This window comes from Aptenodytes patagonicus, chromosome 6 (genome assembly GCF_965638725.1).
Source record: "Aptenodytes patagonicus chromosome 6, bAptPat1.pri.cur, whole genome shotgun sequence".
Lineage (NCBI taxonomy): Eukaryota > Metazoa > Chordata > Aves > Sphenisciformes > Spheniscidae > Aptenodytes > Aptenodytes patagonicus.
Genome location: NC_134954.1, coordinates 24,567,005 through 24,591,500, shown reverse-complemented (window position 1 = coordinate 24,591,500; position 24,496 = coordinate 24,567,005). Strand labels below are relative to the sequence as shown.

The window sequence follows — 24,496 nt, the reverse complement described above, 5'->3', positions numbered from 1 at the left end:
TGCCATAGGCTCACAGCCTCCAAAATCTCCCAGCAGCCGCACAAGAGGCATTCATGCAGGGCAGGTGTGTGTGCAGGGAGACCCTATATTACCCTGTGGATCTCAACACAGCTATGCAGATGAAAGAAAATTGATCAGCTGAGGGTATATGAATTCACTCACAGGGTTGATATGGAGACTGAAGTACCAACCTGAAGGCCTATTTCTGTCACTGTTCACTTTCTTGCTTTCTCTTTGCTGCCAGGAGTGTGCTTACCGCTGGCTAAATACTCAGCTGTGGTGCAAGTCATGCATGGTCACTGTCCTTGTGTGCGAGCAGTGGAGACCAGACCTTTTCAGCTGTGAGCTAAAGCTCAGCTCTGCTCCCTCAGCCTGCCATGCTGACCTTACCTCCTTTAAGCTGGAAGTACACTCTCTGCTGTGTTTACCCACAAACACGGTTAGTGCACATCAGTACACAGTCAGGAGACACAGATAAACTTTCCTCCACAGCCTGCAGAAGACAGGTATAGGCTGTTTCCCAAAGGCTCTACGGCTTCTTCCTGGAATGGGGGATCCCCAGGCTGGCCTGAGGATTTTCACAGATCTGCTTTTTCCCACAAAGAAAAGCTCTTCTAGGGGCTCCAACATTGAGGGGAATCTTCTCCAAACAAGAACCTCCTCCAAAGCAAGAAGGCAGTTGCAGTAAGGATGCCCTGAGGGGTATCGACAGCTCAGAGCTCCCCCTGTGACCCGATGCTGCTCTCGGGTGCAGCTCCACTGTGCACTGCTCCATTATGAAGCAGGAACATACCCACGGTAATTCAACGGCTAACTTTGAGATAATGCTAATGCCACGAGGTTTGGTCTGGTCAGACGTAATTGTTATCCTGTACATGATGCTGCATGTGTCTCACAAGAAATGGTGTGATTTCTTATAAAAGGGAGATCTGCTGAGCAGCTGAGCACTGACTGCCAGAAAAGACCACGTAGAAATCCCTGCCATACCTAGAGTTAGTGAAAGGGGCTGATGTGCTTTCACTGGCAGCTGCAAGCATTTCAATGACATTCCCTAGCGGACGGCCAGTTCTGGCACAATACGAAGACAAAGACATTACCTCTGCAATGTAAGATTTTAGGCTGGGATTCCACATTTTTCTCCTATGGAAATCTCTGTCACTGCAAAACACAACAGCAGCACCCAAAACCATGTTAAGCAGTCATTTTAGCAATTCTGAAATCTATTATTCATCTGGCTAATTAAAAAAAAAAATTCTCCCTTCTTTTTATTCACAGATGGTCATGATGATACCTTTTTGTTCAATAATTAATCATTTTTGTGTCAGGTTTGACTTGTTTTAGGGAGTTAAACTGAGTGTCTCCTTCAAGGAAATCTGTAATTGAGACACAATTCTCTGTGCATCTGGGCATCTGTGAAAGACTTCAAGATTTGTGCAGATGACTAAGTATATGTTTTTAAACATATATCTTACTACCTTAAAGGCATCTACACAGGATGTTACTAGAGGCTGATCTGTCATCTCTCTGTCTTGAAGTAGGCCCACTGGATTCTGACAACTGAATAGAGACTATTAATTAGAACTGCCAGGTTTTGTCAGACTTTTGTCATACTCCCTAGATAATTCAGTCTTACGCATTTCAAGCAGCTTCAGTGGGAACACGACCAAACCTTTTCATTTCCACCCTAAATTCTATGCCTCTCTTTCTAAGAAAGAGGATTTATTCCTGCGGTAATAACCCTTTGCATTTTGGGGGGTCAGCGTAACTCAGTGCTGTGTTAAGGAGTGCCCAGGTTTGTGCTGACTCCTCTGGCTGGGAGCAGCTGTGCAAAGGTTCTGGTATTAACTTCCCACCCTCATGAAGGTTACAGAGGATAATGCCACAAGTTTTGCAGGAATAAAGAGCCTTTTTCTTGCTTTTCTAAGGAGGATCTATGCTAGAATAAGCAAACAAAAACTGGACCTGATTTCACACCCCTCTGCTCCCACAGCTATCCTCAGTGGAGTCAGTAACTCTGCTCGTGTGGACGTAGGACCTGGTATAATGACTCTTAGCTATTCATTCTTAAAGGAGCAGTGTTATTTTTGCATGTAACTATGACCTATTTTTTAATTTTGCTATATATACAGATTTACTCTTTGTAGCACATCTATGAATCCTTTGTGATGCAGAGCAAATGATCAGACCTTAGAAGCATATTTAGAAAATGCCAGTTTTGTTTATTTTACATATTTATAATTGTCTCTGGCCATACTATCATTGATGATTTTCTACAGTAGCTTTCAAAGTAATGTTGGTTTGTCTGGATATTCAACATTGCTAAAAAGCACTTAAAATGTCAAACGCAAGAACAGTTGGGGTTTTTTTTTCCTCACTAATACAGCCTAATACATATTTGAACCATGAGCCATCTCATTACAGCTTCTGAAAATCAAAGTAAAGCTAGATAATTCAGAGCATAGCACAAACATATCCTGTAAAGATACAGAAGTATCTTTCATGAATCCATAGCATGCAAATGGACAGACCTTATAATATTTTCTCATTGTATTTTCAGTACATGCTTGCTTTTGTTTCAAAGGCATTTGAAAATAAAATTGTTTGGGTTGAGAGATTGGTTTGGGATGGGATAATAACCTGTAGTCGTAATGGACAGGTCTTTTATTATGCTGCTTACTTTCTAAATTATCCTCATCAGAGCTTTTCCTTAAACATTTAGTTATCTCTGCTCCTCTCCACTCCCCAGACTTCTCTAGTCAGCAGGGACTGAACTGGGTTAGTAAGTGGGTTCTTACGGAAATACAAAAACTCTGTTGCTGGAATGGAAACAACTTTTCCTTCCCTGTAGCTATACCATAGTATTTTTATAAGTTTTATTTTTCTGTAAGACATTATTTTATTTATTGTAGCTGAAGTAATACTAATAAATAATTTATATTTAAGCACAATGTGGACATATTATAATTCTGTTTATTTATTTGCTTGTAGAGCTTTTTACCCAACCTCACTGGAGGAAGGAAACTGATTAATAGAAAATCCAGAATAAGATATTGTTTCAACTGGAAAAAAATATTTGGAGGGCACACCATCATCAAGCTATAAGACTGATCCACCCAAGCTCAGTCTCAGCTGGGAGCAGGGCACCAGGTCCCTGCCCCACTGCCTGGGGGCACGCAGCCCTTCTGCAAGGTCAGCTCAGACGAGTGGCATTTCACCACTCTTCACTCATGCAGAAGGCAGTGCAACAAAACTGACTCTCCCGTGTGCCTCCCCTGCTTTATCCTATCCTGGAACATCCTCTGTGCACCAGTAGCAGGGAGCTCTCTCTGGCACATTTTTGGTGGAAGCTCTCTCTGCACGTTATAATTAATATAATTAATTATATTAATTAAAATAGGATTATTCAGGGATCGTAATCTTCTTACATAGTATAAGTGATTGCCACCAAGGAGTCTACACCTAAATGCCCCTACCCTGAATGCTGCTGAAGGTATCCTTTGAGCACACTAGGAACCTCTGCACCCTGCTCTCAACTACCTATGCTGTAGACAACTAGAGTTAGACAAGCTAAAGTCAAGTAAATTCTACCTTTCAAGTCCAGCTTATGCTGCCCGAGCACCCAATTTTATAGGAGAAAATGAGGATATATGATTAGAGGTTAATACCAACTTCTCACTGACCTAGACTGCAATAGCAATTGTTTTGCATGGACAGCTTGTTCCTTCCATGTATTGCTCGGAGATGGATCCTCTTCAGAACATACTCCCTGCCCGAACAGAACAAAGGGCTATGTCATCTTTTTCAGGAGTAACCCCTGTTCAACTGGGATGCCACGGATTTGCCTCTGGGGCCAACCTAAGCTGCAACAGAGCGTGGAGAAGGCTGGTTTCAGGTAAGACAGCACGTGCAGTTTGCACACTCGTGAGGTTGTTGACTGCCAGACTTCCATGTAGAAGTCACGCCAGGAATGAATGCGTTCCAAAGGGAATTCACAGGCACCTTCCACGGGGGTTCCCACAGCTGCATGGAGGCAGCTATGGAGGCAGGTAACTGGCGTCTCGGACATTCAAGAGGATTTTCCCACAGCTCACCTGGATTCAGCTGGTAGCCTCTAGAGACTCCGTTGTCCATCACACTTTTTCCTCTGAGGTGTCCTCTGCAGTAACTAACGCAGTAGCCAGGTTTTCTGTTCTTGGTCGCTTCTCACAGGCCTGCCCAGGGAACAAGGGATGCAACGGTGGCATCTTGTAAGACCACTTGCTGTTAATTTCTGCACTGCATGATGCAGTATAAGGGCTAAGTATAATTTTCAATTACAAAGTGGCATGAATAAAAGCATCTGCCAACGTCTGCATATATATGAGGTCAGTGGGTTTACATTCCTTCAGGTCAGAAAACAGAACAAGCGTGATCTCATCCCCATGCCAGTTTCTCCACATTACAAAGTCACCGCAAGACATAATGACACATTGTGCCTGCTCCGGGAGGATGGGACTGAGGGCTTGTCTGCACTGCTTGGAAGAACGAACTGGAAGGAACAAACACGCACAAGCAATCTCAAGGTAAGAATGCAGCGGAGAACAAGCACACTGTTTTTCCCACAGCATGAAACAGCCAAGCTCACAGTATATACCTCCAAAAAAACTTAAATGCCTGGTCTCTACTATATTTTTACCATAGTCATTCATGCTCCTTAGTAAAACCACACCGTATTTATGAGGGACTTAAGATCTTAGTGACCACATTGGCTTGATGTTTGCCCACCTGGTGGGCAAAAGAGGTCTACCACTTTAAAGTGATGTATACAATCTAGTGTCCAGCCCCGATGATCAGAGAGGGAGAGGAAAGCAGAATAGTGGGAGGCAGCTATGCAAAACCTCCACAGAGGAATCGTATTTTCCCACTCCTCATTTGTTATTCTGTGTGGTAATGTATTAATTCCTTAACCAAACTCTTTTTATTGTTTTTATAACCCTTACTGATATCACTCTGAATATTACTGTTATCCTTATAAATACACAATCCTCTTTCTGAAGAAATTTTAGCCATCCACCTAACATGCCCTATGATTTTGAAATCAATACAGTAAATTCATCAACGGAATTGAAAATAAAATTAAGCTTTGGATGAAAGCTACTCTATATACCCCTAAGGCTTATAGATTTGGTCTGGTCCAAGGTATAAGTACATGTCCCCAAAATGAATATCATATGCTGCTTAGACAGGACTAGACAATTTTAGAGGCATACGTATGTGTGCAAAACTAAGTCATGGTTACAAAGGCATATCCTGGGTTAAGGAGACAAACATTGTATCCTACAGAGGTTTACATTAAGGATGGGAATTGCTCAAAATTGGTATAGGTAAAGCATACCTTTAAATTTTATTCACTTTGGCAATACCCAAAGGATCAGACTCCATCTTGCACACCTTTGCTCTCTGTAAGCAAGCTTGCTGCAATGTAATCTGTCTAGAGCGGAAACAGCCCTGCACCTAGCTCTGAGTCTGGCCAGGGTGTATCCAGCTCTGATGGGCAGCAGACTGGCAAGCTGATGTTGGCACGGAGCTTGTCCCCAGCAGTGGACTCTGCTGTGTGTACCTGTATGGACAGCCACGCTGTAATAGATAATGCAGAATTTTTTCTGCTGCAAGCACACCGTAAGGCCACCATATGCACGGGTCTGTCGGAGACAAGAGTAGGCAACAGACAAGAGGGGCTGTAACACTGGCACTGTCAGGATTCAGTAGTCACATTTACTGAAATGCAAAGCCACTGGACAATGTCTTAAAGGCCTGGATGGTCTTGATTCTAGAAACAGGAATGCATCCATTCTCCTCTAATTTAATACAAAAACACTGGACTCTCCTTCAGCATGCCACGTGTGAGAGTTGAAGTTAATGTTCGTGGATGGCGAACATACCTTTGACACCCATTTGGATCATGTTTCAATGCAAAAGGATTGTCTTCATAGAGACTGCCACTGATTATATGTTCAGGACCTGTCTTCCATGCAGAGAGATAAAGTTTCCTACTTCTTTTTTTCAAAAGCTACAGAACCTCAATATACTTGCTACCTTTGGGCCCAGCCCTGTAAATCTTGCTCCTGTGCATGAACATTCTCATGTCATGAGAAAAAGCTTTTAGGGAATCATGTTTTTTAAGTACTAGTGAAAAGCTAAGCTAGATAGTACCTACATAAGACAGTGATGAATACGTGACAATCAGTTTTTTGTATTTATAGCCAGACCCTAACACCCACAAAATGACCATACATATTGAGTAACAAATAAATGAAGAAGTCAATTTCTGAAGACCTACTTGGATAATACAGTTATTCTTTTCAATGTATAAAACTTGAATAGGGCTCTGGGAATTAGCAACATAAAAATAATGATGATGGTGATGAATTTAAAATGCTCTCCAAACAAGAAATTGAGGAAGTCTTTAGAGAGGTCTTGTGGTGAACTTGATAAATCTTTCCACAGTTTTTAATTCTGAGTATTAGTTATTTCATAATCTACAGTGCTTGCTTAGCAACTGCTACAGGCTATTGAATAAACTATCATGGCAACATACAGCTTTTGCCATAGGCCAGGATCACGAAACTACATGTGGATCATTTGTCATCCTGAATCTGCCTATGCTGTTGTTGTTTTATAACTGCAGATCTCAAGATGATTAACAACGCTGGAGATTCATCAACCTTATTTCGAAAATGGAGTAACTGTGATGTAATGAGATGAAGAAATTAACTTGATATCATTGAATGAATTAGTGTCCATACAAGGATCAGAACACATTTCCTTATTCCTGGTGCCATTCGTAATCCACCGCACAAGAATGCCAAAACAATTTCTTATTACCATTCACCATGTTTCAACAGACTAGGGCATCAAAGGACTAGGCATTAAATCTTCTTCACTTTTCAGGGTTTTTTTTAAGAAACTCTGTTATGACTAAAAAGAGGACTTCAGCAGCTGGAGAAAAAAGCCCACAATGTGCACTCTTTCACCATATTATTTGTCTCACAGGTCTACCCCTCCGTTCCCTCACTCCATCCTCCTGAAGAACCGTGAGTCCAACCAAGCATTAAGGCCTGCAGCGACATTGCTATGACAGATTTTTGCGGTTCTTGACCCTCGCAGGAACATAGCACGTAGCCAACACAGCTGTGATACAGGATTTTGCATTTGTTCCTGTTGAATTTCATGCGGGCCACTGCTCCAGCCTCAGTATTTCTGAGTGGCGGCTCTGCGCCTTTTTTTGCAGTGATAATGATTCAGATTGTGGCTTATTGCAACGGGAATCCTTCAAGTACAAAGACAATGCCTTGTTTCAAGGGTGGCTTTGCTTGAGTAAGGACTGTTATTTAGCTTAGACTATCATGGCTTTTTAGGGACTGAAATTCAGATTCTTCAAAAGCTCATACAAATTCAAGACGAGGATCATATTTACGCAGAGGTGATTTTCTCTACATATAGAAGTGTGGGTTTTGGTAGTCCTTTTAAGCTTCAGGAAGCCACTGAGGAGAATAAAATAAGAATATACAGCCATGACATTTTTATGACATCTCCTTTCTTGGGCCTTTTTGCAGGTGAATAATCAAATCTTCGGTGGGTAGTTGGCATATGGTTAAAAAAATTGTGGTGGAAAATGTAAACGTAGGAAATTGAAGCAACTGATAAACAAATCCAATTTTCATGGATATCCACTGGGTACTTCTCAGGTCCTTTGTGTTACCAGAAGTCAATTTTTAGAGTCAGACTGTACACAATTTCTGTATTACTTCCACTTGATAGTGTAGTTGTTCCAGATAGATACCAGCACAATTAAGAACACGTTTTGTCTTGCATTATATTTAGTGAATTTGGAAGCATTCTTGACATCAAATTTCTTTGCCTCTGTTGTTTTCTTCTAAGCACCTAAACAATGCACTATTGTAATTTTTTTAAAAAACTCTGCTAATACTCATAAAATTTATGAAGGAAAACATTGCTGAATTACTCTTTTCTTCTTGTTTTAGAACCTGTGAAAGTAAGCTCATAAAACTCTAACACGCCTTTAACTTCCATGCCTTCCAAGATATTCTGATAGTTTTTCTTTGCAACACAGCATGGAAGAGATTGAGGACAAGTGCTTTCAAGTTTACTCATTATCAGAGCTGTGATGTGATCTTGTAATTCAGGTTCTGTGTCATTTGGGAATAACTGTAGAATGCTCATCTCTGCCCCCTGCACCCACCCAGATGTGGTATTAGATTCTGATTGCTTTAACCATTAAAACTTTTTGTTATTATTTGAATTACCATACTGTCTAGATAGATTCCTTACAGACCAGAATGTTACTATGCTATACGTTACCCAGCTTTTTCCGCTCTGTATTTGTAGATCCCTGAATGGCTTAATTTACCATGTGTTATTCCCTATAAATGTAACTTCAAAATAAAGGAAGAAGGATTGTTCTGCAGTCACGATCCTACCATCAGTGCTCTGTCATAAAGCTTTTTCTTTTACAGTTGAGTGGGCTCATGCCAGTAACTACTGCAGAGAGGAATTCGTCCAGGCTGGAATGAGGGTCAGCAGGGACTGTGAGGGTGTGGGTTTTGATTTTAGTATTTCAGCAAGATGAGGCTGAGAGGTATTAAGTCTAATGGTTTACAAAGCAAAAACAGGGTTACAAGGTTTCTAGCTACGTGCAACTGTATGAGTCATGGAAGGAAGTAATACACGTTACACATTCTACAGGGTAAAGTCATATGAACTTGTTATTTAGGGTTTCTTGGTACATAACACAAGTCTGTCAGGTTCCTGTTACTGACTTTATTTCACGTCCCACAGCTTGTCTTTGTGAATACTGGCCAAAGCAAAATCCCAGATCTAACTACTGTTTTCAGTTACGCTGACGTAACCAAAATGCACATTCTATGCAAAATCTCTAGCAATCTGCTAGGACGATGGAAGACTTTGGCTTGCAGTCCTCAAAGTGCTGTGCTTGAGAACTTTGATGACCGAGCACGAGACCACCAGCTCTGGGAAGCCACTGAAGCTCCATGGAAGCCAGCAGCACTGACTACCAGTGGAGAATCTTACAGCGGGAACCTAGCAAATTTCCTCCTGCTGCCACATATGCAAAGGGGGAAGCAGGAATGAGAAAGCTAATGCGATAGGAAAAGATATAAACAGAAAATGTGGGAGGGAACGGAAAGCATCTCCCTTCTCCTTGCACAACTTTATCTCCAGCTTTCCAAGTTTTTGCTCTACATCACCTCTGTTACAAGCAGAACCTTGTTTCCCTTCTTGTCTGATAACACACAAAGAAGTATAGGCTCAAAAATCTTTTAGTAATTTAACACTCAAAACCACTTTTCCCCCCATATCCTATGTGGTGTCAATGCATCTGCAAAAATACAGATGCAGAAACAACAGACTAGTGCAACATGTATTATACAATGCACGTATATACTCAAGATAGATAATTCACACAATGCACTGTTTAGTGTTCACAGTAGTAGGAAGGAGATCAAGAAATCCTAGATTTTAATTTTACTTTGGGCACTGACTTGGTCTGCAGCTTTGAGTGAATTATTTGCAATTTAGGTTTCAGTTTTATTACCTGAAAAAATTGGGAGATATTATTTATAAGCCTTGTAGAACTTCCAGGAAATTCCTCTAAAATCCACCTGTTAATTACATTTCAACAGAAGCTGAAATGCCTCTGCATACCATTCACAGAAGCAGCACTATAGAAACAGACAGTACATGATACAGAAGATACGGCTTTTTTTTTTTTAAATTGGGTGTATGATGGTGGTGAAGGCCTGGTTCTGTGAAGTACACTGGAAGAAAAGTGGGTATTTTCTTAGGCATTGAGCTATAGACTAAGAAATCTGAGTATGTCAACATTCTTGAAAAGAGTAATTTCAAATAGATTATTACATGTATACTGTCATGCTAATTGGAACAGCATGCCTGCATGCACATTTTAACTTTAAAAAAATCTGACCCCCCTTTCTGCTACTTGCGTGTATATCGATATTGCTTAACCTTCATATTCTTACAGAGCTCACCATGAACTTTCCTGCATGCTAAATCTATCATACTATATATTTACTTACCATTATAAAAGTCTTTTACCACATGAGTAAATACTGAAATATTTACACAGGTTAACCGTGATATTGGTCTACATAGAATAAAAATACAGTTCCACTGCACTGTTGTTCTGTATTTCAGCATCATACTTCCACCATCATCTTTGTCTCCTCCAGTTTGTTCTGACCTATGTGTACCTGTAAAGACCTTGATGATACGATAATCTTCCAACTGGAGTAGACTATGACTGGACAGAGTCACCCCTAGTATCACCCTGGGAAGAAACTCTGATTCACTGAAGCACAATATAGCCATCAGACCAAGAATTATGCCCTGTACGTCTTTCACTGAAGAGAACTGCTTGCCATAGTCACCCTCAGCCAGGGTAGAAGAGAGCAGGACCATGCTCACCACCTCCCTGTCATTGCTGGCAAGGCGAGCCCCCACGCTGAAACAGCACAAGGGCCACCCACACCCTGACAGTAACATTTTCTCATAGCCTGCGTCCTTTCCTTCAGAAAACTTCCATTTATAGTTCACATCCTGTGCTCAGCTTGTTTTGCATTGGTTTACACATACCAGCATTCAATTAGCATCTCTAAATAGTAAGGACTATCGGGTAAGGGCCATGCAACTTGCAGGTAAACTTTCCCATCAAGGTGTTTGAGATATGGAGGACCGCTGCAGACCTTCTTTCAGAATTTTGTTTGATCCGCTGTATAGCATTGTGCAACCTGCAATTCTGTAACAGAGAACAATATTGATTTCACTTACTGTCTCTGCCCTTTGTTATTGGCACCAGATGAGAAGAAAAAAAATCAGCTCCAACATAATTAGATGGAGAAATGTCCTAAAACTTAAAAAACCCAGGGGATCTTTGATCTAGACAGTGCCTGATTCATAGTAAGATATGTAATCTTCTGAGTGCCTCTCTGAGGGGAAAAAAGTGAGAAACTGGCTTTTATACAGTCATCATAATGCAAACTGAAGGTGCTGATGCTGAAAGACTAGGAAATTCAGAAAAAACCTCTTCCTTCAACTGATCTTCTCTTTGTATGACTATATCATCTAAAAATTGTGTATAACAATGCGGAAAAAAAGCCAAAACCTCCTATACTGGAGAGACCACAATAAAACTGCTTACAAGCTGGATTAGTCATAACGTTACATTACTGTGTGCTGTCGAACTGAGTTACCTGTAGAGTGTGAGGATCAGCCAGTACAAACAAATACTATTGTCCAAGGAGGGAAATCTACATCACTCATGGTATTCAATAATCAAACCCTGTCTGTCTACTACTTCAGTAGAGCAGACGATTTTTTTTCCATTTTCAAACATTATATAAAAACTGAAAAAGAAAACAAATTAAAAATACAGGCCAAATTGTGCTGACCTAGAATAGGGTTATTCAAGTGGTAGAATAACTCCAAAAGCATTTTAGAACCATTCTCAAGGGAACCATGCTTATGTGAGTTGAAATTGTTATTGTCTCTAAAGAGAAAGGGAGAAAAGGTGAAAAAAAAGAGGTGAATAGACAAGTGTAAGATTTACTAATTCAGAGAGAAATAGTCCATATATTTTCACAGAGCAAATCTCCTTGGAGATATTGGATAATATGTTACATAATAATTGCCAAATATCTCATTTTATTAGGGTGTCCCATTCTCAAATGAATGCATATTATCTTTACAGGTTTGTGACTGCAATGTTGAAGTAAAAGGAAAATTTGCAGTTCACTTCTGTTAGAGAGAGATTCACCTCTTTATTTTCTACTATTTTTCCAAACCATGTTTAGTTTTAATGTAAATGCATCTGGCACTTCTTCTAGTATTTGGAACAGTATTAAAAGAACCAGTCATAACAATTTGATGCCTGCAACTTCAGGCAGCGTTCAGAGTGATATTTAATCTCTGCATCATCTTCTGCCAAAACCAAACCATAGCACAATGCCATAGTATGGGAAAGGCAATAAGAATCCATTATCCTCACTGCAGTTCCAGCAACTGTTATTACATATGTTAGGTTTGAATGCTCTGGTTGCGTATTCATCTCAATTTCAGATCCAATTAAAAACTTCTTGAGAATTCCACAGGCTTTGTCACCAGTCCAGGTTTAAGCTAAATCATCAGCAGTGCCTGCACTTGACTAGCATCTTAATGAAAAAAACATGAATCTATGCATCACAGAGTGCAAAGCATTTAAAAACTGCTTCTTCATGGTAACAGACATTGCTAAAACTTGCTAAGTGCTTGCTGACACCTACTTCCAAACTGGATTTTGATGGGAATTCTGCTTGAACAAGGATTTCAAGCTTGATGACTGCATTTCATGTATGCCTGCTAGTATTAATTTCAGTTACCCAACTCTGTACATTTTTAGTAGAGAGCAATACAACTTCAAGACTTAATTCCACATGGTATTTGCACTGTTCAGTAAATATAGCCACAAATAAAGATGTCATGGTGTTGCTTCTAATTCTATCACTAACTAAACAACCATATAAAAACTGCACTTTTTGATGTCACAGAACTACTTTTTTTTGGTAGTATCAATAAATGTATTTGTTTTTCCTAACCAAAATTTGATTGTCACTTTTTTATGGCTTTGTATGTCATGCTACAGCAAAACAGCAACTTCCTCTTTTGAAAAGGAAGGACTGCAATTAATTTTCTTATGCATCAATACAGAATTGTTACTAATAAAACTTTGTTTACTACAGCAAGGCAACCACTAAGGAAAAATATGCTCAGTGACGAAGATTTGGCAAGCCAGAAACCATATTTTGTTTTCCATGTTCTCAGCACATTACTATTTACTTTTTGCAACCATTAATGTAAGGTAAATTCCGTTGATATAAATAGAATATAGAATTAACAGCTGTACTTGAGACTCACTGCATGATTAAATAAAACCTCGTTAAGCAGAAGGGGAAACAACAGTTGCTTGTTAGAGTAAAATAAAAGAAAATGCCTGCCTTTTTGCAATAGAATAGCATGGTCTGACATTAACAAGCTCTGAAGGTGAATCCATGGTTTTCTTATTAGGATTACTCATGAGTGGGGAACAAATATTTCTTTCTAACAAATATTTTCTCCATTCTCTCGTATAATGTACTTGCTGATGATCACAAAAGCCAGTGTAAAATGGACTCATATGCTCCTGTCTCGTTGACACCAGCTACAAAAGAAAGCCAGTTACCACTTTTCCAACTAGCACTTTATATACAAATCTGTTTTAGAACTACTGTAAATGCTAATGGGTGGGGAAACAGAGAGAGTACTAAATTAGGGGACTAGTTCTGGTAGTGTAAAGGTGAAATACTGTTTTCTTATGGGATACTTCTTGTCAACGCTGTACCAGACAGTGCTTTTCTGCCCACCCTTTGATTGGGTTCCTGATAAAAGCCTGTTACAAGCTCTCCCTGTGACCTTCCAACTGAGCTTCTGAGATCCACAACTACTATTTTGGGAATGGCAATAGCTAACAGAAATAGGTTTTTTCCTGCATTACACACAAAAGGAAGAGCGTTAGGAACAACAGCAGTGGCAGTAACAGCAGGGCAGGTGTGTCCAGAAGGGGAAGACCCCCCGTGGCCCCCAAGTGCAACTTACCTGGACCTGCGTGTTCAAGAAGCCTTGCCTGTTGCCTAAGTAGTGCACAAGTAGTGCTGGACCCATCCCAATTACACTAACCTCATGTTTCTGATACCGCTGCTATTCTTTACTTTCTGGCCTCTGTACTGATGTTACAAGGACATTTGGTCAGCTGCAGCACTGGGAGACGGGACATGGGTCTCTGGGCATCTGGGTGTGCATTGCACAGGTCAGCGCCACTAACGGTAACACTACCACAAGATTTCCCTTGGGATAAAGCCAAAGACCTAACTCCGCTGTTTCTGTATCTGTTTTGTATCTACTGCATATATTGTGTATATCCTTCCATGCTTACACTTGGCTGCTGTGACGTCACGTTTGCTGCAGAGCAATGCTAACATTGTGCAGCCCATCTAATAGTTCGCTTCAGATGCTGTCAAATTCATTCAAACATCAGCGAGAGTGTGACTGTGATTGGAAAACCCCAACAACCACCCCTTTCTTTCTATAAGAGGGAGTCACTAAATCGTGACTACTCCCCAGAGACCACAGCTCCTCTTCTTGGAGACCACTTCCTATCAATAGCCTTTAATGATTTTCAGATGCCTTAACAGAATATAAGCCCCTGAAGAAAAATACCCTATGGTCTTAACTTGCAAAATTTACAAGCTAATTTTTATCCATACGGAATGACTTATTTATAGTGCAACTGAGAAAAAAAATCCTTCTCCAAATGAAAGTGCTTAGTATATCCCTGCTTTTGCAATGTATTGCTAAGGAGTTTCCACACTATTTAACACCTTCAGGACAATTCCGCTGATCAAACTCCTAATACAGAATCTGTTAGGGCTTGCCATGAAGTGGGTGATTATTATGGAAATCCTAGTAGTGATTTTTTTTTTTAAATATTGTTGTATTTTTCATTTAACCCAGAAGTAAGTTCGTACCACTTGCACCAGTTTACTCCGACAAGCTTCAGAATATTCACTTCCCCAAATATTCTGTTTCCTCATTTTTCTCAGGCTCCCAAGACAGAACTCTGAAAGTGTTTTGAATTTGCACACACAGATATATACTGAGATCATTTCTTCAGCATTAATGATGGACAACAAATTGTGCCTGTTCTTTTAATCAAGTTTATCATGGAAGTGTTCCATTATAATATAATAATAATTACAATACAAAATGCAGATAATAATAAACAACTATTGCTTGTCTACTTCTAACACTTTTATTTTTGCTGAGTAATCTCTCCATTTCACTGACAATTCTATTTCAGTGGATTTCAGTGGAACTACTTATGTAAGCTTTAAAACAAAATTAACAGCAGAAAAACTGAAACTTATGTGAACGGAATTTAGGTTTAAATTCGCCACATCATTTTAGTGTCTGACAGCATGAGTGTTTCAGTAGGTGCAAAGTCACAGGCTTTTATAGTATCTGTACAGTCTGATGAGAAAAGCAGGAATTAGCCACAGACGTATTACTTTTTTGTATACATTTTGTATACAGCTTCCATTTGGAGCCAGAGAATCCGTCAATCCACTACCCACTACAAAACCAATATTTGTGCTTTTGTTGAAAAGTTACAGCTGTTGCAGAATGTAAGTTTTATGTAGCATGTTTATGCAAAAAAGGCCACGGAACCAGTTTTGGCTAATCAGTGTTCCACATGATATGGTAGCGATAGATCTGTCAAAAATTACTCAGAACCTAAATATGTAGAAGTTCTCACACACCTTTATTTATCTAGCTCTAATCTTTGCTCTTGAATGCATGCTTAACCAGTAAAAAGGGGAAGAAAAGGCATTGTGCTTGTTGAAGTGAAATGTGAGGGGCATAGATACAGGTTCACCTTTGAACCTGTGTATCTCACATAGTTGAACCAAATGAATGTTGTCTCAGCTAGAGAGCACAGACGTCACCATTCCAAACAATCATGACTCCCTGCAAAGTCCATTTAAATAGGCCATCTAAATATTATTATTATAGAGCTGCAATCACTTTAATGTCTACTCTGTAACCGCTCTCTCATCTTAAAAATAGACACTCTTTCTACTCCACACTTCCTCTTACTCTTATGCTACAAATATTACATAAGGACCTACACTTAGGAACTCGGCACTGCAAACTGATCTGTAACTATAGATCAAGTCCTGCCACAAGTTATTTAAAGTATCTGACTAGCTATCTGAAATTGTGTACATTCCCTTTTTGCTTAGACAACATCCAATGTTAATTAAAAAAATAAATGCCCTGCCATTATTCATGCTTTTAACACTGAGAGATAATTGATATAGCTGGTAAAAAAAATGAATAATTGTTTATACACAAAGTGATTACTTACTGTTCAAAGAAGAATTATTCAAGAAAACAAACAACCTAGATTCCAGGAAATCCAGCAATGAATTATTGAAATGTCCCATTAACCTACACTCATGCCAAACAGAAAGATTCAAGACACACAAAGTCTACTGATGTGGATTTTCTCCACTATTGACATTAGGCTTTACTCAATATGAGTTTGAAATACATGAGAGAATATGCTGCTGAACTCCACGTAAGATATCTGAAACCATTCACATTGCTCTTTTAATTAGGTTAAATGAAACCTGATCTGGATTCCACTTGATCATAAGACTGGAATGCTGAAAATGCTGTAATCTATTTATACATCAAATCGAAGAAATTTTCTGTATCTTTAAATTCCATTGCATTTCAGTGTATTAACTAAATATCAACAGTTTACAAACTGTTTCATGTTCAAACTGAGAAAGAAAAGACAGACCAACCTGACTTATTTATCCTAAAGCCAGGATTTATTTCCTGGCTTTTAAACTACGGACCAAACCCAGGTCTGCTCTATGCCTTCCCTAAAAGTGTTGTTCCAGCAGCAATAATTCATTGCTAGCGCCAACACATGGTAGTTGCCCTATAATGAATTCAAAATACATACTTTTTTTCAGCATCAAGAACATACTACAATCCCAAACTGGATTTGCAGCTTAGATTTGACTTACACTTCTCTTCTCCTTTCTGCCTCTAAACCACAAATCATTCAAAATACAGCAGAGAGCAAGGTTGAGAACAACTACGTAAATGAGAACAGCCAAATTAAACAGATGAAAACCACACAGGGGCTTATACAGCCCAGAAGGATTTGACAGTAACTAGTCTATTAACAGACAACCTCAGACTCCCCTGGTGAAACAGAACTCTTTAGGCAACTGTTCCATATAATGCTGTAATTTCCCTAAATTATTTACATAATTCTTTAGGCGTGCATGATGGTCTTTGACATGTTATGCTGAATAAAGGAAAAGTCCTGGCCCGGACTGTCCCCAGTCAAACGGCACAATCAGGTGCAGCACAAGGTAATATGGAAAAAGTAAAAGTACCCATCATGAAGAAGAGCATATTATGCTAAAGACCTGTCCGTTGATCTGTACAAATGTTCACCTTAGATTTTAACATATCTCAGTTAAGTACACACAGCTCCCACTGACATGTAATGGGTTTTGCCATTGACTTGAAAGGGGTCAGGATCAGGCTAACAACAACTGATGAGATTTCATAACATTTCTTCATTTCTATTTGCAATTTAAATGTGTTTCCATGTGTGTAACAGTTTCCATTTGTTCTCAGTTGCCGGTCATATTACTTTTTTTTCATTAGTTGTTGGATTTAGTGCCCATAATTTTCCATATAGAAGACAATGAACACTGCAAAGACAAAAAAGGAGCCATTTTGTTAGGGTCAGGAAAGAGGAAATTTCCATGCTTTTTGTCACACGAGACTTTAAGAAGAGCCTAAAGCTAAATACTGCAGCTACTATTCACTGGTTCTCTTGATAGTTAGTGGCCTTTATAAATGCAAAAATCCTACTTAGACATTCAAGTAACTCATTTGCCCTTTTCTATGCTTTTCTTCCCTCCAGCAGTCTGTAACCTGGAATTTGTCTTCCAGGTCTGGCAGTCGATGTCTTGCAGCTTGAAATTCAAAAGGACTTGAAATTCAAATTACCATTGCATCTCAGTCTGGTTTGAGATAATTTGTGGTAATTCAGATGAGTTTTAAAACCAAGAAGAATTTGGATAAATGTCTTACTGTCTAGCACCACTAGTTTAATAAAATGGAAAATGTACAGTTTACAGTGAAAGAAAGGAATTTCTGATATTACTGCTTATTTTAAAATTTAAGATGTTAACGGAGGATCTTAATACAAGAGCCATCTGAAAGGGAGAGCACTCTTAAAATACCAAACTGGTAAACCTCAATTCACATATGTGAAAGTTTAATTTTTAGTAACTCCTAAATTTCTGTTCAAATTTGAAAAGAACCTAGTGATAAATGAATTGCTTATCACTTGTTCATTGTTGTGCCAGTATGTTACTATTTCTAAGACAGTATCACATAGCCTGACCAAAATTTAGTTCTTGGTACTCAACACAAAAAAAGGCAGGCAGAGCACTGAAGACTTCTCTGTATCTGCAGACAAGGCAGGCTGATAGATGGGAGAGAAAAAAAAAGAGGCACAAAGAAGGAAAAATAACTTGTACAAGGCCACACTGCAGATAAATACCAACTTACGTGTAAGACTGAAGTTAAAAAACTAATCCCCTGAACGTTTCCTACTGACTTCCACACAAACAATTTCAATCTGGACTCCTGATACTTGGGTAAATGCCCTATCTGTCAGATCACACTGCTTCCCCAGGCTAGTTTTAAATCTTCAACAATAATCACCTAATGTTATTAAAGGCTAAGAAATTTGAACCCATGAACTCTAGTTACCAATAAATAGTCCAACTCCCTTTGATAATTCCTACAGCTTTCTTTTAAAAAAACATTGTATTTTTAATGTTATCATTAGGGATTTTCAAAATCTTAAATTTACATATACACCTATTAATATACATCTTTATACACACATGCATACATCTCTAGGTGTGAGCATGTGTGTCCCTGTGTAAACTCCGTAAGTGTTTAGGGTTTTTAATGTACAGCTTTTATCCCTGTCTGAATGATATACAGATTTAAGCTATGATCAGTGGGAAGGACCACCTTTTGCCCATTTAAAATCAAAACAAACAAACAAACAAACAAACAGAACATTTTAGTACCATTTTCACTGGATACATACATGCAGTCAGTGTTTGAGTCTTTACAGCTTACACTCTAGAAGGGCTTCTTTTTTGGTCTTCCATCATCTGAGAGCATTTCTGCTCTCTCAGTCTCTGAGGCTGAAAGATTTTGTGAAAGATACATGTCTTTTGCATGACTGGTGCATGATCCATAGATACCAAAATATGTAAATTGACCTGCAGTCCCCAAACAGTAGAACCACAAGTGTGGAAAGCCGCTAATAGTTCTCATTGCTACTGAAACTCTGTCAAGGGATCCTCCTAGTGAAATGTGTAATGGTAGAAGGTGATGGAGAGAGTGTGGAAGAATTACACAAAAGTCGCTGTCACGCGACATAGGAGCACTGAAAAGGAGTCTGCTGCCTTCACCACTGCCTGCTAAATCTGTCCTTGCCAGATCTCGAAAAAATGGGAACACGCGCACATACACACAGAAACCACGAGAGTCCCATACAGTTGACACTCACAGAAACTCAGACAGGAGTCATGTGGGAATTTCTTTTAACTAACTGTGGCAGATGTTTTTCTTGAAGGCAAAAAAGGAATATATACATGCTTGACACTTAATAAAAATATCAGTATGTTTGTGCCCAACATGCTAGAATATTGTTCAGCACTAATTCAACCTTGCAAAAATATTATCAGTGTAATGCTGCCAAGGCCATTGTGTGGATTATTTGTGTGTATCTTGGCTAACCTGGCCATGGGCTGTAGCAATTTTTATACTTGACTTTTCAGAAACCTTTCTGGTTTGTTAGTGAATCAGTTTATCTTGTTCATTCTTGTTCCTCATCCTTTCCCTATTCTACCTTTTATTAATTTCCCTTTCTCCTTTGCTAGACCACACTAAATGTCAGCCAAATAGCCCATTCCTCATTACATTTTAGGTTATGTTAAAAATATTCATGTATACACGGTTCATGAATGGAGGGTTTAGCAAATGACCGTTTCAATCTGGGATTTAGAATTTTATAATTTCAAATGTTAATTTATTCTGAACAACAACAGTGACAAATTAATGGATTCTAAAATAGCATCTTTGCTATTTTAAATTTCAGACCTATCTAAATCAGAAGACCACTCTACTAACACGTATTTTCATACACTAAAGTAATAAAGTAGTTGCATAAAAATGAGAAGAAAAAAAACTTTTCATGTTGGTTTACTGCACTGTCAGGAAAAACATCTGTTCTTACAGCTTAGCAGCCTACTGTTCAACGCCCTACTGGTAGCTGTTCAGTGTTGAAAAAAGTGTTACCCTATCTGTTAGGGGTCTGTGTACCTATATGGTGGGAAAGAACTTCATTGCACTAATTATGTATCAGTCTCCTTCCTATAAGAATTTGGAAAGATCACTTATAGGGGTAGGTCTAGTCGAATAACTTCTGCCTCTGTTTTTAAGGCTCCCTTGCATGTTTTTAAAATGCCACTTCCTGAGGGAGACTTTTTTGATTTCACGCTTCACTGAGATGAAATACCACACACAAATCCAATAGCCGACCAATAAGAATCTTCACAACTACCTTATATCATTGTATATTTAAAACATACTATTTTAAAGCAAAGAAAATGTTAAATATTACAGTTTGGGGGAGATTGTGCCACATTTGCTCATGATAAACAGTCCTCCACAGACTGCCTTATTGACTGAAAAGTATTTGTTGGATTGACTCACTCTATGTTCTGGCATCCTGCATCTTTCCACTGATATGCCTATCATTCATCTGTGTAGGGACAGTGTTTTTAAAACGTATTCCTATCCAGAATGGTTTTATCATATGTTGTCCTGAATGTATTGGATTAATATGCCCAAATGCTTTCCGTATGAAAATTAAGAAATTTAAAAAATCCATATACAAAAGTTATCTCAAGTCTTTACTATCTCCTGTAGCTAGCTATTCCTTGCCCTTGTGAAATTTTCTCCAAAGATTATCATCATCACTTACAGATCTATGCCACATCTGATGGCGTAGATGTTAGCCAACATTACCACATCCCAGGTGCTTCACCTCCCTACAGCTTTCATACTAACATGAAAAAAAACCCAGAACTCCTGCTGACCTCATCGGTACCTGTGGTATAAACAGTAGTGCTGTATAATATATTGCATACATCTTTGGCCATATGACTTTCCCTTGGCTATTTAATCCACCGTTGTTGTGACTAATTTAAAAAATCCCAGACACATCCACATGCTGCCCGTTAAAATGAAACTTAACTTGCCAAAGTAGCATCACCCTCTCTGCTCAAACACAGAGGTCCATTCTTTTATCAGATTATACTTGGTTGACTTGCAGAACAAGGAGTAATAGTTCCTGTGCTAATGGCAGGTTTAAGGTCTAACGCCTCACATCCCATGCCAAAAATACACTTTCACACAGACATAAGACATTTCTTAGATTGAAATACAAAGTTTTAACATTGCAATTTGGTATTAAGAAGATACATGGTTTAGTGGCCATGGTGGTGTGGGTTGATGGTTGGACTTGATGATCTTAGAGGTCTTTTCCAACCTTAATAATTCTATGATTCTATGATTCTACGATTACTCATTTTTAAAGATCTTGTACTGTGTACATTTCCTCTCTAACATTTGTATATTTGAAATCAGGCAGTGAAGAGGGTGCAGGAAACAAAGGATTGCATGTTGGAGGGAATTTGTTTGGGAGGAAGTGTGGGGGATTGTCTTTATTCCCTCTTCAAAGTCAGGGTTGGACAGAAAAGATGGATTCTAAGAATGTAGATTTGATCAGAGGGCTAAGAGATGGCAGTAAACAGAAGATAAAGAATATGCTTTATCCTCCAGTGGATACGTGGTAGAAGCTACTCCAGAAAGTGTTGCCTGACAGAACTCATGTCATATCAGGAGCGAAAACTCCTGTATAGCAGGAGGAAATCCAAGAATTACAAATGGAGTTCAGATGGGAATTCAAAATCATTAAGGAGGAAAAAGGATGCCGCACAGACAGTTCATCATCTCCTAACATATGCAGAATGAAGAAACTCTAGAAGGCAGACTTTGAAGAGTATGAGGACAGGAAATAATAAGGGATGAGCTAGTACAAAGAGAGAAAGAATTGAAAATAAGGTTCATACTAGCATAAAAAGAAGTAGGCAGAAGACAAAGTGCCAAGGAAGACGAGAAGAAAAGCAAGTCTTGGCACACTGTATGCACACAGACACGGAAACCCAGGATGTTACACACGTAAGGAGAATTCACAAGGCACCGCAGAAGAGAATACTTTACTGAAAGCAAAACAAATGGGGTATAACTTGAGATTCAGGACTCGAAAGAGACTACCCAGTGTGTATGGTGACAGATGAAGGGACAGTCCTCTACTCAGAGTATACCCAGAAAAGCTGGGGTGTGTTACTTGGCAGGACATAAACTGTGGGACATTGACCTGAGGTTAATGGAGAAAACCCCACTGGTTATCTTCTATATTTGGTCAAACAACATTACCAGATTCCCACTGAATTATACCAGAGCATATTCACCAGTCTGGTGAAAATGATGGCAATGCTCAAAGAAATGGAGACTTGGGTGATCACCAGAGTTCCTTCCTCCCTGAGATGAAATGAGAAGGTGTCACAGGATAATGAAGACAGAAAGTTCAAGGATGGAGGCTCTGACGGTTTGAAACATCTGAGTAATGGGAGACGCTAATAACATGAACTGACACTTACCCAAACACCTCTTGCAGAAGTTTTCTGGAATTGGGGCTAGCACGGTTGATAAGAACTTCAAATTAAAGTTGAAAAAAAAAAGTGGAAAGGCATTTGCCAAAGATTCGTGTAATCAGCATGCCTGACTTTAATGGATAAATTTACCAAGGTGGCTCATGCCAGATTAACTCAACACTCTTTTCTAACATAAATGAGTTCTTACATTGTTAATGCAGTAGGTTTAATCTCTGTTGAAGACAGAGAAGTATTTGGTATGAGATCATCTTGGAAAATATTACTGAAAACAGATACAGAAGAGATGGATTAGCATGCAAGATTGCAAAATAAATCAGAACTTGGCTGAACTGTTGTATTTACAGGAACAGTTGAACTGAAGGGAAGCTAGTAGTAGGGATATTCCGTATTTTAGAACTGGTCTTTAAAGCACTTTGTGACCTTACACAAAAAGCCAGGATGGGTTAATGGTACAGCTGCAAGGTGTGACTGTTCAGACCGGAACCAGATTATCATACAGGAAAACCCTAATGACATTGGTGGCTGGAATAACAGAAATGAAATATAATAAAAAGTTGACTTACATATCATATCAGGGATTTATGAGAGGTGAGCACCTGAAGACACCAAAGGTAGGCTCCTTATGGTTTGGATATGAACCACCCATATGATGTAGCTGTGGAAAAAAAAACAACCAGAGGATCTAGCAGGAAACACAGTGGAAACAGGCATGGTGAAAAACCAGTGCTATGATGTGATACCAGCAGTGCCTCATCGGCAAGTTTGTGTGCAGTTCAGCTCACTCGTCTGCAAGAGATTGATTAAAACTGCAAAACATGCAGAGTAGGGCTGTGACAATGACCGTGGGAAAGACAACTCTGAATTACGAGAAATAACTAGGAATTGGTTACCTTTATGAATATAAAACCAAGACTAGAAATTGTCTGTAAATAAATGTAGGCTGGAAAATATTATTTTAATAATTAGAGGAGTGAGTTTCTGAAATAACTTCCTATTGCGTCGGGGCAATTGTCATTTAACAGGAGGGATAAATAGCTTAAATGCTGTCACCCGCTGTTTGATGAATTTATGGACAGAGGTCTGGCCTTGACGCTCCATTAACAGCTCTCCTGGAGTAAGTGTAATTAGAAACTTAATGCAAAGAGACAAAAGAGATGCCTCTGTAGTAAGACTCCACGGGCAGCCCCGGCCTGAGGAGAGCGGGCGTCCCCTCAGGAGCGCCGCCGGACGGGCGGACGCCCGTGCTCCTGAGGGGACGTCCGCTCTCCACAGGCCGCGGCTGCGCGGCGGCGCGCGAGTGGCGCTACGCACGCGCCCAACCGCCAACACCGGCCCGCGCGCCCGGGAGGGACCAAGCCGAGCGGGGAGGGGGGGAGTCGGCGGGCGGTGGCACATCCCAAACAACCGCCGCACGCTCCGCTCCCCCCGCCGGCTCCGGCGGGGCGTGACGTCATCACGCCGTAGCGTCGGGGGGCGTGGCCGGCGCCCTTCCCAGGGTGCAGCGCAGGAGAAGTTGAGCCCCATCTTGGGCGAGGGGAGCCGCAGTCGGAGCCCGCGCTCCCGGGGCCGGCGCAGCGCAGCGGGGCCGCCCGCGGGAGAGCCGCCTCTCTTCCTCTTCCTCCTCATCGCCGCTGCCGCCGCCGCGCCGGCCCTCCGCCCCGGGTGGGGGGTTACCTGCGGGGCTCGCCCGTGGGCTGGTTCTGAGCAGGATGCGCCTGGCGCTGGTCTCCAGGTAGAGCGCGGAGACAGGGCGCGGGGGGAGACGGGGCCGCCTGGGCCTCGCCCGGCCGCCGCGGGGCCCCTCGCGCGGGGCGGGCCGCGGGCCTGCTTCTGCGGCCGCCGCGCCCGCCCGGGGCCCGCGCCGCGCCGAGGCCGGCAGGAAGCCGCGGGGCGCTCGGCCGGCCTCGCCGCGCTCGGAGCGGGGGCTGCGGCAGGGAGGAGGACGCCCGCGTCCCGGCCGCGGG

General features: G+C 40.5%; 1 protein-coding gene and 1 long non-coding RNA gene across 27 annotated transcripts in view; one reads left to right on the top strand and one right to left on the bottom strand.

Moving 5' to 3' along the window:
* The window catches only part of LOC143161987 (uncharacterized), a 99,786-nt gene extending 87,113 nt beyond the window's left edge, over positions 1-12,673 (top strand). For 15 of the 25 annotated variants that reach the window (XM_076341566.1, XM_076341563.1, XM_076341562.1 and 12 more), the window contains 3 exons: positions 3,806-3,892; positions 4,389-4,562; positions 7,033-12,673. In XM_076341566.1, the coding sequence (XP_076197681.1) occupies positions 3,806-3,892; positions 4,389-4,562; positions 7,033-7,117 (346 nt within the window). In that variant the 3' untranslated portion in view covers positions 7,118-12,673. Of the gene's footprint in view, positions 1-2,988; positions 3,280-3,805; positions 3,893-4,369; positions 4,563-6,667 lie in introns of those variants that run through there. The other 10 variants (XR_012995622.1, XM_076341570.1, XR_012995623.1 and 7 more) reach the window with 7 other exon arrangements.
* Positions 12,674-14,808: 2,135 nt separating this feature from the next.
* On the bottom strand, positions 14,809-23,756 carry LOC143161985 (uncharacterized). 2 transcript variants are annotated; one of them, XR_012995618.1, is made up of 5 exons: positions 23,583-23,756; positions 23,096-23,187; positions 22,518-22,572; positions 18,830-18,929; positions 14,809-17,408 (listed from the first exon to the last, which is right to left on the bottom strand). It is a non-coding gene; the product is annotated as an uncharacterized LOC143161985 (long non-coding RNA). The 2 variants fall into 2 exon arrangements; XR_012995617.1 differs by lacking the exons at positions 18,830-18,929; positions 22,518-22,572.
* Positions 23,757-24,496: the final 740 nt, after the last annotated feature.